Raw genomic sequence first — 20,806 nt, 5'->3', positions numbered from 1 at the left:
CAACTTACGCGTAAGTAATGTACTAATGTTATTCATGGTCATTACTGCATATGTTTCTGCTGACAGAAGACACAAGATTTCATTCTTTTAAATAGGCGAGGAGCAAACTGGATTGTGATGACGAGCAAGGGTTGGTTGCGCTTTTCAAGCACTCGTTGATGAAGTATCGTTCCTACCTGAGGCAAGCGCACTTCAATGGCAAGCCTCTGAATGAAATTTCTGTAAAGTCTCCAGTGCTACATTTATCCGACGGTGACTGGAATAATCTTGTTACACATTGGTCTCGGCTACAGCGTAAGGTACTGTCTATGATATCACATCACAATTTGAACTACATTCTGCATTTGCCTTAATGTCTCACTTGTATGAAAACTGTTAGCAGAAGAACATTCGTTCTCAAGGGACCACGGAATCTCGCAACTATACTGCACATTGCATTGCTCTTGTGAGTACCTCTTGCCCTGTATGACCATACTTACTTTCATAGTTGTTTGATTATGTAGCATCAGTGCACATGTTAGCCTCGTAATCGTCCATTTGGTGGACATTATAAGATCCGTATGGACTCTTACATAAATTTAGAATCAACCCAATGCTTTTGAAGAGGTTTAGCTCTGCAGTCCTCTTGTAAGGACTGAACGTGGTCTATCACTGTACTTACATTAACAGCTACTCCCTCCGTCCCATAATATAAGAACGTTTTGTACAGTACACCAGTGTTCAAAACACTCTTGTATTATGGGAAGAGGGATTGGTTCATTTTGTAGCATTCTGCATCTTATCTCCCTTGCCCACCATTTACTAAAAAAGATCAGATCTATATTTAATCTTACCAACAAGTAGAATACACAGACAATGCCAGTGCAGAAGTGTAGCCCATTGCTCTTGTCAGTACATTTTGTCCTGTAATGCTTGTACTTCCAGGGATTGGTAGTTGATTATGTAGCATCAATCTGCATCTTATCTTCATTATCCTCTATCCCTTCCAGTATTATCATATCTATAATTACTCTCTACAAAATGTAGAGTACAGGCAATGCTTATGAAGAAGATTCTGTGCTGAAATTCTTGAGTTATCCTTCCCTTGACATGGAGAAGGGCATTATAAAGCCGGTGTTAACTGTTAATGTAAGTCATTCCTTCTAAAGCCTTTATCCTCAACAGCTGTTTAATTTGCTCATACTCCCTATCGTTTACTGCTGTTTAGTTTGATGTTTCTACCAAAATGCATGTTCATAAGAACCGTAAGTTCTAAGTTTTACTTGTAAAACCAAATTCCTTATTCATACCATGCACATTACTTAATACTCCCTATATGTATGCTTGTTTTTGTGGATCTATAATCCAGTGTGTGGTGAAGCAGCCCACGTTTGCACCTTGTCATCTCCTGTTTTATCTTACTGATGTGGCTGATGATATGAACAACATGCCATGCACATTATCCAAAATAGATACAATGATTTTCTTTGCCCTTCATCTATGCTTGTTATGTTGACATGGTAATCCAGTAGTGTGGTGAAGCTCCCCGCATTATGAACAATGCCAAATTATGCTATTGATATTTTGAACTTACTCTTTATTTTCTAATTTGAAATTGGATAGAATTGACAGAACAGTTATCATCTTTGTTTATACACGTGTAAAACCTGTCATCTCTTTGCTTTGTTTTAGGGTGATATGCCTGATGGCATGCACAAGTCTGCTGAAGGCTGTGAGACAAACCCAACATATATGTTGCAGCAAAGAAGGCAAAACATCTTCAAGATAGCGAGACAACCCCAAAGTCTTGTCTTGATGCAGCGTTCAAGTTACTTGAGACTAACAGTCAGACAAGCTCACAGAATTCATTGTCTGAATCAGTTCGACTTCTTCAGTCCCAAGTTCTAGCAGAAAGGCATTCTGCAACTCAACTTCGACTTGGAAGTCCTATCTCTAAGAAAGATTGCGGAGAACACCAATGAGAACCTCATCGCTAAACAGCTACACCTGGAAGCTATGACCGACATGCTAGGCCGGTCTCACAGCCTTGCTTAGCAGCTTGCGCAGCAGTTCCTCCGCAAGGCTAACCTTTCTTGAACTGTCTTGGAAGTGGTCTCGGTTCAGTATTATTTTGTTACGCTGCAATGGTGCCCAGTTTTTGTAATCTGCTTCTTCGTTGCGCTTTATGATCACTGGTGGCGAACTTCGATGCCCAGTGGATGTAATAACCTTAAATCCTTTATTGTATAGTGTAGGTTTATTCTTAGTTACTATGCCGTAATTTCTTTATTGTATAGAGTAGGTTTGTTCTTAATTCCTACTAGTTACTGCCATCATTCGCTATCTGAAAAAAAAATCAGATGTAGTCGACCGGACCGAAATATTCGACTCTGACGGGCCAAGTTTTTAGCGGGCCACAATTGGGCCGGCCTACGTCTTTCTTGGGCCCAAATGATTGGGGCCTTCACACATTGCGCCAGGACCAAACTTACACCGGCCTATATTTTAGTTGGGCCTTTTGTCGACCTAGCGCTTAGTTTGGCCTAGGTAGCGTTGGGCCATTAACAGGCTGAATACTGTACTGGCCTGTTACGGCCGAGATGAAACCACGGGCCTTTAGCAGGCCAAAATGCATGTTGGGCCTCAATTTTCACTAGTCGTCGATGGGCCTTCAGTAGGCCGAAATGTAGACCGGGCCGTTTTGGGCCCAGTTAGCTCACGGGTCGTTACCAGGACGAAACATATCTCGGGGCTTAGTTGGCCCACTAATATCATGGGCCTTTAAGAGGCCAAAAGCTTAGCATAGGCATCAACGGGCCGAATTACGTGACAGGCCTTTAACAGGCCCAAAGTCACATTGGGCTTAACTGTTGCCACCTTTAGCACGGGCCGTTAGTGGGCCTGATGTCCCGTCGGACCATATATAGCCCATGGGCAGCACGGGCCATTCCCAGGCCGAAAGTCACACCGGGCTGAAATGGGCCCATGTCTACATCAGGCCTCTAACAGGCCGAAAGTCACTGGGCTATAGTTGGGCCCAAATATTCGGTGAACAATTAACGGGCCAGATCTGGCTTCAGGCCGCAAATGGGCCCAAATATTGGGTGAACAATTAATGGGCCAGATCTGGCTTCGGGCCGTAAATGGGCCCAAATATTAGGCGAACAATTAATGGGCCAGATGTGGCTTTGGGCCGTAAATGGGCCTTTATTAAGCAGGCTGTTATTGGGCTGGCCCACTAGTACCTGATTAAGTTCTACGGGCCTTTGACTGGGCCGGCCTTTTTAACCTATATGGGCCTCTGTTGGGCCCAGCCACGTGTCAACGTATCATAGGCAGGTCTCCTCCAATGGACAGGCGACATCTGGCCCACTAATGAGCTGACAGGTGTTCCCTTCGGCCAATCAGAATTTTACACGTGGAAATTTCCCATTGGTCAGGGCTTTTAACGGGTTATCGGATCCAAAATCCGACCCGATAGCTTAACAGCGTTCCGTTACGGTGGATCCCACGTGTCGGTCACCCTTGACGAAAGCACTTCTGTGATGCGCGATTTATCGTCATGGAAGTGGACACTTCCGTGATGATAATTTTGGTAATGTCATGGAACACTTCTATGACAGCACAGGTATGACTATCTTGATTCTGTCATAAAATTGTCACAGATGTACATGCATGACAAAAAACGCGACCTACTGTGACAAACACGTATCATCATGGAAGTGTATTTTTTTGTAGTGAGGGAAGGCGTTGGGGAGTAATAAGTAGATGATGGGTTGCAAGAGTGATAGAAATTTAAACCCTAGTTTCATGTTTCATGCTATGGTTACACATGTTTCATGTTTATGCGTCATTTCGTAAAGGACTGATTTGGATCCACATGTTTCATGCTATGGTTACATTTATCTTAATTCTTCTTTTGTAGTTGCGGATGATTGCGAGAGGGTAATCATAAGAGGGTTGCTTGTTCAAGTAAGAACATCACACTAGCATTGGTCCATCCACATATCAAATTATCAAAGTAGCGAAAACGAATCAACTAAACATGATGAACATGACTAGACGGCAATTTCCACGTGACTAGACAGCAATTTCCACGTGTCCTCAAGAATGCTTTGCTTTATATAAGAGAACATTCTGGCTTGTCCTTTGCTATAAAAAGGATTGGGTCACCTTGTTTCACTTCGTTACTATTTTTACTTGTACTTGTTATGAATTATCTTGCTACAAAACTATCTGTTACCACTACTTTCAGTACTTGCAGAGAATACCTTACTGAAAACCGCTTATCATTTTCTTCTGCTCCTCGTTGGGTCCGACACTCTTACTTATTGAAAGGACTATGATTGGTACCCTATACTTGTGGGTCATCAAGACTCTTTTCTGGGGCCGCTGCTGGGGAGTGAAGCACCTTTAGTAAGTATAAATTGGTAAGGGAACATTTTTATCGCTTGCTGAAATTTACTAATACTTGTCACGATGGAAAGTAATCTTTGAGGAGCTTGTTCGGGTATCTTCACCTCGACCGGAAGCAATAAGAGTTGCCTCTCAACCTACTGAACGTACTGAAAATATTTATTATGATATTCCCTCAGGTATGTTAGATAAACTGCTAGCTAATCCTTATGCATGAGATGGAACAATACATCCTGGTATGCACTTGATCTATATATATGGAATCTGTGGAATTGTTTAAGCTTGCGGGTTTATCCGGGGATGGAGTTAAGAAGAAAGTGTTCCATTTATCTTTGGGATAAAGGCATTGACATGGTATAGGCTATTGGTTGATACTGGAATATGGGATTGGAACCGTTTGAAATTGGAATTGTGGTGTGCTCTCAAAATCATTAACCTGAATCGATTCATGTTGCTTCACCATACAACCACTTGGCAATGGGCCCACCCATCAGTAGATCACTCCACAAAGCACTATGCATTGACCAAGTCAAAATCGTAGACCAAATCTCGAATTGGAGACCTCAGTGGATCGAGAGAGCTTCCACCCTATGGAGCTTAGTGAATTAAAAGATTAATTAGCTTGCTTGCTATATAGGTTGTTTTCACCGTAGATTCCTTATCTAGAGAACTATTTTATCGCACTGAACCTAAAATTTGCATGTTAAGATAAAATGTTGTAGCCTCCTATTCGCCCTCCCCCCCCTCCCCTCCCCCTCTAGTTGATGCTTTCATATTTGCTCTGCTAATGCACCCATCATGTTACTTAATTAGATTAAGCTTGTTGAAAAAAATTTCTTAATTTCCCTATAGGGTATATCTTGACTATGGTTTTCTTGAACCATAAAAAAAGGTATTTATGTGGTTCTTACACAAAGATATAATTTTGACGACAGATAACTGGTCAAACATTGACTACATGAAAAAAATGTTGCGGTTATTATCACGAGGGAATTATTCCTTAGTTGTTTCAAGTGTACCCTTTTGCAACATTGGTGTGGCAAATGGTGCGTGTAGCTTTTAATCTACCACCTCAACTAGCATAGAGAATATGATGGCTGGTTGAGGAGAGTTCACTCGTCGCTTTAGGACACAAGTATGTGTCGGCGTTTGTGCTTTACATTGGGCGTCATCGAATTGTCCTAATGATTTTGTCTTTCACAAATCAAAACTTCATGTAGGTTATCTACAAGGTCACCAGCTTCATTCCTACATGATCTACCCTACTTCATTGACAATAGTGGGTACACGGACTTTGGGTGCGACCGACTGAAGATGTTGCACGGGGTATCTTCAACCGGGCTTGATGGATATTCAGTGATTGGATATGTGATTGAGTCATTGTTTCTTCTTAGTGTCTGATTGTTTCGAGCTTTGTGCTCTTTTGCTTGTTATACTTTTTTGAGACATATTGAATGTATGTTACTGTGAACTTAGGAAAAATTCGTCTGGAGACATTTGGTTTGTAGGAATATATTTGTATTCTTATACAGCATAGGAGCCAATCCTTCGTATTTCAAACATTAGCCTAGACCTAATGGGAAACAAAATCATATCATATCAATCAATTGACATCACTTTCCCTATAGGGTCTGAGATACATGTCATCTATGGTATTCCTATCCTATGAACCAAAGGAGGCCTTATAAATATCTTTGTGTGCATCGCGCACAGGATTCACGAACTTTGAATGTATGTTTCTCTAAGACATATTAAGTGTCTTTCTAATCCCAATCTCAAATGATCCCTCTATGAACAGTAATATTGGAAAAATAGATACACAATTCAAAAATTCTGAATTTTTTTTCTTTACAATAAACATTCGCAGAGGTACCCGAAGTGACAACAAAATTGGCGCTCCAAAATGTTTCAAAAATAGTCTTATTGGAGCATCATTTTTTTATCCCAGAGCAATAATAGGAATGTTATTTCTCAATAGAATTTTGCACGTAGGCAGAACATTGAAAAATGTTTGCTGGCACAAAAAAAAGAAATTAGAGTTTTGTATTGTTCCCAGGGATGCATTTGAGCTCGGTAGCAGAAATTTTGCATTCATGATAAACTCTATATTTGAAGGGGGGAAATGCAAGTAATTCATTTTTAGACAAAAGAAAACAACAACTCCAGAAACCATTGTACTGCTCTGCATATTAGCTTCATCTTAGTAAACCTTTGCAAACTTTGACCAAATTTATACAAAAAATTATTAACATCCACGATATCACATCAATACAATTAGAGTCATCGCTGAATATATTTCCACATCATATATATTTGTTGCTGTGAAAGTTCATATTATTTTCTATAAAAAAATTAAAGAGTAAAGTGCATCATAGGTTCTCGAACTATTTCAGAGGTGTCCTCGTACTATAAAAATCGTCACCCAGGTCCTCAAACTATTTCAAAGGTGTCACGTAGGTCATCGAACTATTTCAGAGGTGTCACATATATACACACTTATTACACTTCAAAGATTTTCAAGGACCTACATGACACTTTTCATAGTTTGAGGATCTATTTGACACCTTTGAAATAGTTTGATGATATACTTCACTCTTTAGAGTAAATTAAACTATAGAAAGTTTGATTTGGTTCAAAACTAACATGCAGAGTAAACAGAAACAGCGGGAGCACGTGAAAAGCGAAAGGGAGGAAAAAAGAACTTGCTCCAAACCTGTGGACGACCTGTCACAAACGCTACATCCAGATTTTGCGATCCATCTTCAACTAGAAACCCTCATCGGGCTTTAACATGATTGATGACTCGCTGCATTGGCGAGAAATTTGTGATTTAGGCTCTGTTTGGTTTCAAATAAGTCACTAACTTATAAGTCGAAAAGTGCAAAAAGTGACTTATTTTGCCAAACGGACCCAACTTAGAAGTCATAAGTTACTTCACCCTAACTTAAAACTTATAAGTCACTGATTTTAAGTCACCTGACTTATAAGTCAGGTGACTTATTGAAATCAAAGGGCCTTAGATCCGCGTTTCTCTCGCGCTACATCTCTCAAACAAGCGGACCACACAAGCGGATATCTACAAGTTCATTCATGGAGCACAATACAAAGCTACAAAAGCATGGCGGTCGACGAAGCAACCCCACGAGGAACGCAGAGGGCATCTAATGGCATCACGGTTTCTCTTTATTAGGCGCCGCGTGCCATGGCAATGCCAGCCCACGCGCCTCATCCGGAGGTGCCGACTGCCCGTGTCATGGGGAACCGGTGCCCCTCCAGGCTCGCACGTTCGAACGGGCCATCAAGGACGGAGCAAGCTGTCCACCCCTTCACGGGCTTCCCGTCGCCGGATTCACGTCCACCGCCGGCACGCTGGTGCTCGCTGCTCTTGCCCTTCCTCACGAAGCTCAGCAGCTTCCGGAGCCCCTTGGCCAGGTCCATGTGCGGGTTGGCCGCCGGAGCCGAGAAGATCACCGGCGGCGGGCTCTCCAGGCTGCCCCACTGCTTCCTCGCCCGTGACTGGGCCGGCCGCGGCGTCTCCGCCCACCTTGGTGACTCCACCGTCGCGTGGAGCGGCAGCTCCGACACGGACCGGAGGTGGCGCCCGGCCGCCACCTTTGGGACGAACTGGTCCTGCGGCGGCCGCCTCGGGCTCGGGCTGCCGCTGGGGAGGTCGTGCACCCTCGGCGACCGCAGGTTCCCGATCGCGCCGCCCGTCCCGCTGCCGCGCCTGAGGAACGGCCTCGGCGTGGCGCAGTCGCCCAACAAGTCCCCGCCGACGCTGTTCCGCCTTCTGTGCGACTGCGGCCTCGCTTCCGGCGCGCCGCTGCTCACCGTCCTGCTCCTGGGCAGTGGCAGCGCGCCGTGCTCCTTCCTCGGGGTGGCCGGGATGGACACTCCCGACGGCACCGTCCTCCTCACCTGCGGCGTGTCCCGAGCGGCGCACTTGACGGTGAGCGGGCTCGGCCTGCCGCCGGCGCGCGTGACGCCGCTCGGCCTCTGCTGCTGCTGCTGGTGGTGGCTCCTGTGCGCCGCGGCGACGGACACGCGCCTGGCGTCGCGCCGGCGCATGTAGGCGTCGTACTGCCTGCCGCGGCGGCAGGCGGCGGCCCCCGCGGGCTCCCGCGCGCCGTCCGCGCCCGCGTCGTCCTCCTCCCCGCGCCGCGCGGCGTGCAGCAGCTTGTACGCCGCGAGCTGCAGCTCCAGCTCGCAGAGCTTGGCCCAGAGCGCGTCGTGGCTCGCCATCGGTCCCGTGGAGACAGACAGAGACGATCCTGTGCGTGCCGTGCCGTGCCGGAGGGTGCGCGCCGGGCGGAGCGGGCTATATACGCGCGCGTCGCCGCGGCGTGATTAAGTTGGGAGGTGCGAATGTGACCGTGTCGGACGACCCCAGTCCAGAGGATCTCGTGCTTTGCGGAAAGCGGCACGGGGTCTTGGGAGTGTTTTGTGTTTTGATTCGGTCGCGCGCGGGTGCGGCCGACGAGGACGCAGCCGTGGCTTTGGTTGACCAGGTGGCTGGGGACGGCGGCGTCGACCCGGCCAGCTTCTCACGTCCCAGAGACAGTGCGAAAGTCGTGACAGGGCTCTGATTTTTCCTTCACGAACCGCAGGCTCGGAAAAGCTAGGTCGCCGGAATTGACTGGGGAGATTTGTGTCCTTGTTAAGATCTGCCTTTCGCTCTCCGGGTGGCATCAGTTCCAGTTGGACATTGTCTTTCAGATGCCGCATTAACGATTTGCCAGTCTCTGTCTCGCTGACAAGAAAGAGCTGGTCAGGTAACAACGCACAAATAGCATTTTTGTATGACTATATCCTCCTAGAGACAAATCTTCTGTACCGATACACCAACTCTGGCAGACGAGTAGTATTATCCAGCATAGTGGTTCACCAACCGAGCCAAGTGCAATGTCAGCATGTTTTTTTACTACAGCAACCAAGCGTTCTTCACATGCGCGGGTTATTTTCAGTCGGCCAATCTTCGTGAGAAACGCTGACCCTGCCGATCTGTCAACGTTTAGACGCCCACCAAACCAAGACGCTTAGAAGCAGAGCACAGCCACTTCTGAAGTCTAAGCCGTCATCTTATTAAAACTATCAAGCAGCATTTCCACGATAGAGCGAAGAAGCAATTCACAGTTCACCAATCACAAGCAAAGAGCAATAACCAAACAAGGTTTTGGACTAAATATCAAAATTCCTAGTTCACGTAGGGCAGGGCAAGCTTATGATGACAGCACCGCTATCACGTCGGATGACCTGAGAACAATGTACTCGCCTTCCGAACCCTTGAACTCGCTTCCTGCATACTTGGAGTACAGCACGCTGCTTCCAGGAGTGATTGACAATGGTGTCCTGCTGCCATCATCGCCCAATGGCCCGGGGCCAACAGCGACCACCTGTTTCAGCCAGAGAAGTGGTCACAGCTCTGTAACTCATGCGAACAAGTCTAAGCGTCAAGAACTCAAGATTATATGACTATATCAACATGGATAGCTACCCAGGACAGGAGGGTTGCTCCAACCAGTCATGTATAAAGTGGGTGTAGGGAACCCAAAAAAAGATTAAATGACTGAGTATGGTATGCCTGATTGCTCATGTTTCATATGATAGTAAAAATAAATTTAGGATTGGCACCACAGTTGAAGGTTAGTCTATCTATCAAACCTAGTCAACCAGCAATATGAGTACTACTTCTTAGGCATCTAGGCATCTCCATAGTTGTTTCAGTTTTACTACTAGTGATGTACCTAAAGTGGTACTCCCTCCGTCCCAAAATAAGTGTGAAGTTAGTACAAAGTTGAGACACTTATTTAGGGACAAAGGGAGTATCTCACAGATACCACAGGAAACTGGAAAGCCACAAAAGCAACAGGAGAAAAACAGGTCACCACAAAATGAGCAAAAATATATGGGCAGGGCAAAACAAGTCTTGGTCACTGACTAATCACACTTCTTCAACACAGATCTGGTGTTCCTCCTTTCCTTATAGCTAAGAGCACATATACTATTAACATAACAAGTATACAAATCACATAGAAACAACACCTCACAGAACGATAATTATGTGAAGGGGTGCAATCATGCAACTATTTCATAGTTGATGTGTTTCTAGTTTGAGGCTATAAGCAGTTATGATCATAGGTCATCTGATTAATTGCGGCAAATGCATAACAAACAGAAGTGCTCACTGTTCCAACGGAAGGCTTCTCTTTCGACGCCTGTGTCAATAGCAAACCGCCAGCAGTTTCCTCTTCAGACTCTGCAACCTAATGCCAAAGGAGAATATAAAACTTCAGTGCTCGTGTCCATATTACAAACTGTACTCAGACAAGAAAGAAATAGATCCTGGCAATCTGAATTAAGGTTTTTCCTTGGCTATAGAGAATCTAGCTCCGCTGTTGTCTAATCTGAATGCTTGAAGCAAAAAAAAAAAACTTCACATTGACAATCACGATGCAAATAGTCGCACAGATACTGAGCATGGTGAGCCTGGAATAGAACCATAGTGGATCTGAACTAAAGGCAGTCGGGCAGAAAGAAAGAGCAGGAAAGAACAAAATTGAGGAGTTATACAAACAAGCTTTTTTTATTTCAATTAAATGAGGTTGCCAAGGCTCATGAGCAAAACAGAGCAGAGCAAATAACATAAAGAGTATTTTTCTTGCTCTATGTTGCTTCTTTTTTGTTTGAAAGAGCACTTTTTGTTCGGTTGTTAATGAGTTATTATTGCCCTATCATTAGTGGGTAAAATTATCCTCTATTTTTTCTGTTGAATAGGTGCTATACCATAGTGCGATATTCTAAACGTGATGCATAATCCATGAATATTATTTGCCAATAACATAGCCTATGCAAATTGAGTGTGCAGTTGTAGTACGGAACCAAGAAAGGATCTGAATACACATTCTGTTCACAAGAGGAATACAGTAACCACTCAGTAAAGAGTGTCAAAATAATGTGTTGAAACAGACCTTAATGAGAATACGGTCACTCAGTGGCTTCAGATCTTTCACGTCATCAGTGTCAAGAATACCAATGATGTCATCTTCTTTCATAATGAGGTGGGTGGTATCATTGAATTCCAGCTCGGTGCCAGCGTATTTAGAGTAAATAACTTTGGCACCAACCTGTAACCAGATAATATTGTTACTTCCTCTCATCGCAGTAAAATATTAGGTTGAATAGGATAATAACATAAACTGTGGCCACAAAGAGGTCATGCGAGTAGTCTTCAAGAACATAGAGTGATTTTGACGTGAAAAAAGATCAAATACATGCAGTTAAGTTGTATTATTATTTCTTGCCCATAGATGGCACTTCAGTAACAACACATTTAGGTGATTTATCTTTCAGTTTATTTTATTTACATGCTCTGCTAAACAGGTATAGGTCCTATCACCAAACACTAGATAATCTTAGTCAACCAAATAGGGTACATACCGGAACACTGATCTCGACGATGTTGCTGCCTAAGCTTCTCCCCTCTCCAACTGCAACAACCTCCCCTGCTTGTGGTCTTGACTGAGCTGTTGTTGGAAGCAATATCCCTCCAGCAGTTTTATCCTCAGTAGTCTTGGTCTTCACTAGTACCCTATCTCCCAATGGTTTCACAGAAGTATACTGCAAAAAATTCACCAGCTTATAAACAGTAGAGCTTAGGTAACAACGAAAAGGCCAGGGATTGCACATTAAGTTCTCAGAAGTTTAAACGGTATCACAACTAACTTGTAGTGAGCAACGACCTGCTTCGCCTGAACAACTACAATATAATGTGGGTGATATGGTGTGTTTAGTAAACTGCAGAAAGCTGTAGCTTTGCACATGAACATACTTGGTTGGTGCGCAGCCATGCCACACCACAAGTTAGGCAAAGATTTGTTCCTTGCCACCTGGGTTCCACACGTATTGACTCACAAAAGTGTGGTGCTGATTTTGAACGCCTACTAGCAGGTTTGGGGATTACATCAATTTTATGTTTTGAGTCCTGAAAGTCCCATTTGGAACTTTCATGGATCTGCAGTAACTACATTGAAGGATTTGCATCAGAAATGGTCGGAAACCAGAATTATCTCATATTTTTCATGCTATTTATGGTAATGGTCTTTATATTCATCAAGACAGCGGAGTAGCTGGGTTCGAAAAATATATACATAAAGACAAGAAGGGCAGAAATTTACATATGTACAACAGAAACAACATATGAAGGGAAAACCTATTCAATTATGCACTCCAGTTTGTGTTGAAAAACAATTTAGGCTGTGGATCTGTGTTTTGTAATAGGATTACAGAAGGTCTTCTGACAAGCAATTCTTAACGAGTAACTAATCTTCGCTCTCTCAGACCTAAGGCTCCACCTTGCAGTACCCTAAAGCACCATTAACCATTCTAAACTGGATATGAGCAAGTGTTTGGATTGCAGTTTCCTCTCCTACACCCTATCCAGTTTCCTTCTATGAAATAATGGCTACGTGCAAGGTGCAGCCATAGAGCTAGCACAAATTGTGTGAATAGACGGTAGTATCTGACAATTTGTGGCCCAGTCATTTGATTGTTACCTTGGGCGACACGACCGTGGCGGCCCTGACGACGAGGCCCCGGAGCCTGCGCCCCGTCGGCACGGGACGCGCCGACGAAGAAGTGGGGATGCGGAGCCCGTCCGCCAGCGCCGGCTTCGCCATCGCCGCCGACGCCACCTTCGGGCCGCACAGATGCACCGACGCCATTGCTCCTGCCGAGACCAATAGCACACAAAATCACGCCGTGAACTACAGGAGACCGAACAAGCTGAGCTTCCGGGGCACGGAGAGGCGCGTACCTGCGGCGAGATTCAGCTGAGCGCGCGCCGGAGTGGGAGAGGGAGAGAGTGATGGAGCGAGGGTTCGGGGAGGAGGAGAAACCGAGGAGACCGGGGATGCTAAGCTTGGGATAAGGATTTTGTTACTCTCGGGTTTAGGACGGAAAGGAGGAGGATGCCGGATGGTTCTAGAAGATGGCCGCCGGGCAGGATTCGGGCTGGGAATCGCTTCGGGCCGGCCCAGCTTTGTCTGCGAATGGGTGGCTTCTCGCTGCCTAGCCCATTATGAAAGGGAGAAAAATGTTACGGATGGAATGCAGACGCTTAACCAAACCCTGGACCATCTTTAAAAAATTGGATTACCTAAAACAAACTCGGGAAAATTGTATACTTAAGCGAGACTTGATTGCAAACTGAATGATCGCACATAAGTCAACTATCAAACAAACAAAGGGATTCCCGAATTAAATGAGATATAATCACTACATAGCCCTTTCGTCTGGTGATGCCCAAAGATTGTACACAAATGAACCTAGTTTACAGAAGAAACTGATGCACAATATTGGGAGTACTTGTGAATATTCACTCACATAGCCCGGTCCTGTGATTTTACATTTTTTTACCCATAATCATCCACAACTGTAAAAAAAAAGATTGTGATCTACTCAGCCATGCATTTTTCATTTTCACCCGTTCACAAGTATGTGTTGTAGCACTTCTTTCGGTGGGGCAATTGCTTTGCCAGAGAATTTGCCATCGAGCATTTGGCACGTTCATGCGTCAGGATCTCAGCAGCAGAAACTACGGGCATCAGCACAGCAAACAAAGTGATTCACCTTCACTCTGTATCTTTGGGCATTCATTGAGGTGATCTACTAACGGTAGTTAGTAGTTCACGCTGTCACCGTGGAGTGGTAGATTTCACTAGTCATTTAACAGTTGGGCCAGCATAGCATCCGCACTCTCAGGGCCATCATTGTTTACACTGGGAACTATATGCTCTGGTGATATGAACCGGACAAATTCTCGGAGTTCTGTGAAGCTACTGTGCTCACTGTACGGTACTTCGTATCTGTAGAGGTGAAGAAACAGCAGATAGAACTTCAGAATCAACCCAGAAACAGTAATCAGGTCATCAGGGTTTTGGGGTTTTGTGAAAATAACTTCAGAAACATTGAACGAACAAAAAAAATCTCCATTTTCTCTAATGCGTAGACAACGTTGCATTTAGTTTTGCCCAAAAGAATGCTCACTCCAGCTCTTAGAACAGTTTCTTCATTTTGAACAAATATTAAGTGAGGTTAATAAGGTGAAAACTCGTCAGAAGAAATAAGGTGAAAACTACAGTACTACAATCTCATTGTTGGAAAGTGTCAATAGTGTTAAAATGGTTTCTTTACTACTCCCTCCGTTCCGAATTACTCGTCGCAGAAATAGATGTATCTAGATGTATTTTAGTTCTAGATACATCCATTTTTGCGACGAGTAATTTGGAACGGAGGGAGTATTTTCTTTAGGGAAATTACAGTGTGACTACTACTCCCTCGGAAATATGAAACATTTGAGCTTTACATGATTATAGTCATGAAACATGCTTCCATGGTTTAATAATATATACTCCCTCAGAAATTACAGTGTGACTACTACTCCCTCGGAAATATGAAACATTTGAGCTATACATGATTATAGTCATGAAACATGCTTCCATGGTTTAATAATATATACTCCCTCCGTTCCTAAATATAAGTCTTTTTAGAGATTTGAATATGGACTACATATAGATGTATTTTAGAGTGTAGATTCACTCATTTTGCTCCGTATGTTGTCCATATTATCTCTAAAAAGACTTATATTTAGGAACGGAGGGAGTAGTAAAAATTTGGCATATTCATAACAAACTACGAAAGTTGCATGTTGGAGACATTGCTGAATTGCCGATGCCCAAAACATGAAATAATTTTGAACGTGGGGGAGTATCAGTTAAGCAATTCCAGGACAGTACCTGATGATTGTCCCTTGTTGCCATCTTCTGCCTGGTGTCTTTTTCCTCCCTTTACCAAATGACCAACCAGTAGGACAGAATGCCACAATGAGGTCATACCGGTCCTAAAAAGCAAAGTAGCCATCAGAAAATCATAATAGATGACACTAAGGAACATGGGAATAACAATGCACTGAGATTCTGGTTTCCCACTGGATAGCAACTTTCAGGTATGAATTATGAAATGTTGATATTTAAGGCTTGGCTAATTGATCCAACAGGAAGCTAAGCATAAAAAAACTACAGCCTTTTATTAATCCTGGTATTAGATAAACAGAATGCTGGTAATGGCTGCCAGGTTGACCTGATACTGATGAATGATACTCCCTCCGTCCCACAATATAAGACATTTTTGCAAGCTATGTTAGCTTGCAAAAACGTCTTATATTATGGGACGGAGAGAGTCATAGCTTTGAGATGTAATAACTTAAATAATATGCAGCTGGTAGGATAGAACAGTCATCCTTACAGCATATTGACTCGATAAATGTTTCAACCGCTTGAAGCTTGCTAGAGTCCACATGGGGACAACATGTATGTGACTTTCAGCTTCATTGGCTGTCAACCAGGGCATGATTTCCTTAGGAAGCTCCAAGTGCTTCAGTATTTGCAGCTTTGCAGCTCCAACATATATTTTCTTTTGAAGCAAACGGGCAACCTCCGTAAATAGTCTTTCTTTTCCTGCGACCAGTTACAATATAAGACATGAGATACAGGAGCACTTGAATATTAAAGAGCACGAAGATGAAACTACCAATTGTGTAGCTGCCAATCAAAAACAGTGTTTTCGGATTGAAAGCTTCTGCTTGTATGGCCTCAATGACAAACTGTATTACAATCTCTTGACTTGGGAAGTCATACTGCAAAATAATATTTAGTATGTGTGAAGAATTAATGGCAGATTGGTCGTAATAAATCAACTCTAACTTTGGTAACACTTTTTTTGCGGGAACTTTTGGTAACACTTTTGGTCGGGAAAAATACGTACTCGTGGATTACAGTAGGTCGTGTCAAGTATTAGAGTGTGGATGTGAGAAGACTGCAAAACAGGATTGTTGGCCATCTCCGAAGAAAATCGGAAGTCTCCAGTGTGTAGAACAGCCTAAAATGCAAGCAAGGGAAAATAAGATATTGACTAATCATGCCAACAGAAGATAGAAGCGAATCAGAACAATACTTACTTTACCATTGGGAGGCTCAAAAAGGATGATTATTGATCCAGGGCAATGGTTGGCATCAAAACATGTCAAATCAACACCGGCAACAGTAATCCTTTTGTTCAGTGGCAATACATGCATTCTATCCCATGCGACACCAATCTTATGGTGTACAAGGTTTGCTGTTATTGAGGTACAGTATATCTTCCCATGACAAAAGCTCTTAGTCAAGCCTTGGTAATCTGTTGAAGACAAAGACATCAAGCTTAGGCATCAAAACATCAAATAGAAGTGCGTAGCATCACTAAGGTGGGAAGCACTCAATTGACTAAAATGTATAATTAGAGAGAGTGAACAACCAATGGGCATGCAAATAGACAAAGCCTGGTGGTCAACTAGTAGTCTAGACAAACGTTACAGATGATAATTTAACAGAAAGTGAGAGAAATAAAATGGTTCTTTGATTAAACAAGAAACTGTCTACAGACCACTATCCCTTTAGTCCATATGAGGTTGTTGGCAAGTCCATTTTGTTTGTTCCAATTTATAATTTACAAAGGGAACTGCAGTAAGCTAAGCACACATGTTGTTAAATTATTAAAAAAATTACAATTATGCACCAGTATATACTGATTAGGTAAGTTCAAAAGTTACTCTGATGCCACGGCTGTAGCTCCATGACCATTACAGCACAAGCTTTAAATATGTATAACGCAATAGGGGCCAGCAGTCAGCAGATTCAAATATATAGAAAAGAATTAAAGAAAAAGGTAATCCTCCTACCACATTCCATACAAATCCAGTGACTCACACACCAAGTGATTAACATAATGGATGAGTAGTAGGGTACCCTGGCCCTGTTTCATTAGAAAAGCACTTAGATTGCCAAAGAAAAGCCTCATGATGTTCATAAAGTCATAGGGGTTAGGTATCTTCATATACTTTTGGGTTCCGTAAAACTGATTGCTCAGCAGGAAGCTCTTTTACTGATTAAAGTTTGCAGACATCTCTTTCTGGATAACTTAGGCCAAAACCACTAGATCACTACGAAAACATAACAAAATTGTTCATTGAGATTTGAGAAACCTTCATTCAAACAGGGGAAAAAACATGTACTCAGGAAGTTTGACGATCATCTTTTGTAATTACTCTATTAGTTGGCACTGGCACGCAAAAAAGAACCTTGACTTACGGTCTAGATGGAAGTGTGTCAAAAACCAGTGGCAGCAATCTCCTCGTAAGTAGCGAAATGCATCCTGCAGCAACAAACTTAGTTACAGAAGCCACTAGTGTATGAAGGACAAATGCTCCAAATGACTTGTGCTTGGAAATATCATACCACTCGAAAAGGTGTTCCTGGGATGCAACACCAAAGAGGTGTATCTTTAACCTTTGCTTTACGAGTACGACCTCTGCTAGTAGCCACCTTGGCACTAGAATTTTTCTGGTTATTTAAGTTAGATGGTTTCTTGACTTTGTGCTCTCTCTGTTTCTGATCAGATGAGGAACACCGAAAGAATTCCGTGATTAATTTATTCCCGTTCATTGGACCTTTAGTCCTTTTAGTATTTTCAGAAATTAACACATCTGCTTCTGTGTCATTAGCATTGTCATTTTTCTTCCTTAATTCACCGAGAGCATGGATAATTTTCTTTCTGGGTCCAAGGGAAGTGATTCCCATACCTAGAAGATCCTGCAATCCATAGGCACCAATATGTTAATTCTTTTATCTATAACTAGAAAGACTGCCAAATTTTATACACCAACCAGTATACGTTGACTACCTCTTCTGTGAGCCACTGCAAGGTCTCCCAGTCAACTTCTTCTTTGGTAAAAATTTCCTCATATTTAGATAGCCCCAGGTTCCTTAACCATTCCACAACACACTTGTTCTCAATATTTTCTCCATAGCAAGGTCCTCTTTCACGATTGGGATTAGATTCCTGGAACAGAGGAAATTCAAACATCTTATGTCATGTTGGTGAGAAATAATTGATACAAAAACTACTGGAAATGCCAATGATCAAACCATTAACCAAAAGATATCGAATCAAGAGTCTCCTCCCCTCACTTGAGTCTGTGTGTGCTTGAGTTAACATGACACGAAATAGAAGCCTCATGCTGCCAACAGCCCCACGATCCACAACAAAATATGGGCCAGATATGTTCATGTGTTCATCTATCAACTCAACTAAGCAGATAATGATGCACATACACAACAACAGTCCACGTGACTATGATTAATACACAGTAAATGGAAATATTAAACAACCTCATGCTTAGGTTCAATATTGAACACTGGTACATAATTTCAAGAAACACATCAGTACCTAAGGTTCCAATGAAATAAACTACCTTTGAGAGCCCAATAAATTATCATGAATGATTAATATAAACATTATACTAGCACAGCAGTTTAATAATATGTAATATGATACTGAAGCATCACCTTAGCAGGTTCATCTTTGTCGAGGCAATTGTTAGTATGTGCTAGCTGGAGCTCCTCACTCAGATCAGAAATATCTAACCCACATAATGGGCACTGAACTTTATAAACTGACTCAAACCTCCCAGAATCCAATTTATTCCCTTCAATAGTTGATGCCCTGCTGTTACGATGACTGTGCACCTGATCCTCCATGCACAGGTTTATGAGCTCATTAAGCTGGGTTCCAATCTCAAAATTATCACAATCGCCATGTTCAAAATGCTGGGTCTTACATGATTCCTGAAGCACCGATTCAACTGAATTCGAGGATTGATACTCTACACAATCTGCAGCTGAGCTTGATTTCTTCTCCCTAGTCTGAGGACTGAGAGTAGCAGCATCTTCCACAGCAACTTTTCTCTCTTCAGAAACCAAGCTAGAGATTCCTAATCCAGGCTCTTGGAAGTATTTGCAGTCTTCACCTCCAAAACCATATTTTGAATCCGGCACTAAAAGCTCTGATTCTGTAGAACATGAGTGGTAGTTGCCGTCATGAACTTCAAATCCAGTCCGCTCTTTCTTTTGGGTCTCCGATCTAGATGCAATCTCAGTTTCTATATCCACATTCCCTTCATCAAAGACAGAGCCATGGAGCCATGAACCAGATATTCCCCCCACCACCCTCTCCTCAGGAACCGCACCACAAGCCCTGGAGACCCCTTCCGCCTCTTCACAGTGCCAACTTCCCAAATCACATGTTTCGCCTGACTCGAAAACACTGGATTCCCTCGAATTGGGGAAGCGACTGGAACTTCCGTTGCAACCGTCGTATCCGCCCAATCCTGTATTCTCAGTAGCGCCTACCTTGGGGCCATCGGAATGGGATCTCGATATGCCGCAAATTCCTCCAGCCGTCACTTCTTTGCCCTCAGGTACGCGGCGCGTGCCGGTACCGACCCTCGAACGGGCCGCTAGGGTTTCGGCAGCCGCCGCAGCCACTGTAACAACACTCTCGGCGGAAGCAGTGCCGCTGGCAACGGGACGGTTCTCCTTCCCGGAGTAGGGTGATGGCAGCTGTAGCTTCTTACGGAGGCGGCGCGAGACGGCGCCATTGGAGGAGGGCTTCAAGGGGCGGGGGCGGCTGGCGGGAGGAGGGATCTGGAAGTCGTCGTCGCCGTCTTCGCAGCTTGCGGCGGCGATGAAGGGCCTGGTCGTGGTCTTGGTATGGGAAGTGGAGGTGGAGGTCGCCGGCGGCCATGGCTTCGCGGGGGGCTTGGGCTTCGCCGCCATTTGGTGAGGAGGGGAATTGGGTGGGGAACTGGGAGTGGGAGGTGGAATTTTTGGCCGTCGGCTATTTGAAAATGAAATGGAAAAGGGCGCGCCTATTTCTGTGTGGAAACGCGAGAGCGAGACTGGGCCTTCCGCTTTCTAGGCTTTGGGGGCCTCCGTGGGCCGTTCGGTAGGCGTGTTTGCGTGTAGCCATGCCATTTTGGCCTCTCTCTCTCTCTCTCTCTCTTTTTTAACCTGTGAGATTTTATACATTTAGGAGCATTTTACATGTAGAAGCGTGAAAGGAAGCACGCTAGATACTCCCTCCGTTTCATAATGTGGTGCATATAAAATTTCTCAAAAATCAAACCAAGCAAACTTTGACTGATTTTACAGAGAAAACTATTTATAATACAATTCCAAACATACACAACATGGAAACATAACTGATGATGTATCCAATGATATGTATTTGGTATTTTAAATGTACTTTTTTTCTATAAACGTGATCAAAGTTTGTAATGTTTGACTTTTGAGAAAGTCTATATGCACTACATTATGAAGCAGAGGAAGTACGTCAAGGGTGTCTTTGACGAGACATTGATTTCCCTGAGAAAATTGCAAAGCAAGGCATCTGAAAAGCAACAATATGTTTTGTATCTTTATAGCAAGCTTTGCCATGATGTGCAATGGTGTTGTTGTCGTGTTGATATGATAGATCCTGA

General features: G+C 43.5%; 3 protein-coding genes across 3 annotated transcripts; all 3 read right to left on the bottom strand.

Moving 5' to 3' along the window:
* Positions 1-7,457: 7,457 nt before the first annotated feature.
* Positions 7,458-9,241, bottom strand: LOC125509350 (uncharacterized). Its single transcript, XM_048674310.2, has one exon. It carries the CDS (start codon positions 8,635-8,637, stop codon positions 7,621-7,623), a length of 1,017 nt encoding a protein of 338 aa, XP_048530267.2. The 5' UTR covers positions 8,638-9,241; the 3' UTR covers positions 7,458-7,620.
* A 211-nt stretch (positions 9,242-9,452) lies between these two features.
* On the bottom strand, positions 9,453-13,364 carry LOC125509351 (20 kDa chaperonin, chloroplastic). Its single transcript, XM_048674311.2, has 6 exons — positions 13,208-13,364; positions 12,948-13,120; positions 11,833-12,012; positions 11,364-11,519; positions 10,581-10,658; positions 9,453-9,788 (listed from the first exon to the last, which is right to left on the bottom strand). Exons 2-6 carry the CDS (start codon positions 13,113-13,115, stop codon positions 9,615-9,617), a joined length of 756 nt encoding a protein of 251 aa, XP_048530268.1. The 5' UTR covers positions 13,116-13,120; positions 13,208-13,364; the 3' UTR covers positions 9,453-9,614.
* A 286-nt stretch (positions 13,365-13,650) lies between these two features.
* Positions 13,651-20,156, bottom strand: LOC125509349 (sterile alpha motif (SAM) domain-containing protein). The gene is made up of 10 exons (XM_048674309.2): positions 18,834-20,156; positions 18,169-18,327; positions 17,724-18,077; positions 17,577-17,640; positions 16,409-16,626; positions 16,216-16,329; positions 15,982-16,087; positions 15,697-15,908; positions 15,189-15,292; positions 13,651-14,258 (listed from the first exon to the last, which is right to left on the bottom strand). The coding sequence occupies exons 1-10, from the start codon at positions 20,100-20,102 to the stop codon at positions 14,111-14,113; spliced, it is 2,748 nt and encodes a 915-aa protein (XP_048530266.2). The 5' UTR covers positions 20,103-20,156; the 3' UTR covers positions 13,651-14,110.
* Positions 20,157-20,806: the final 650 nt, after the last annotated feature.

This window comes from Triticum urartu, chromosome 5A (assembly GCF_056163025.1).
Source record: "Triticum urartu cultivar PI428250 chromosome 5A, HENAU_Tu73, whole genome shotgun sequence".
Classification (NCBI taxonomy): domain Eukaryota; kingdom Viridiplantae; phylum Streptophyta; class Magnoliopsida; order Poales; family Poaceae; genus Triticum; species Triticum urartu.
The sequence above is the reverse complement of the archived record's forward strand: the minus strand, read 5'-3'. Positions and strand labels throughout refer to the sequence as shown.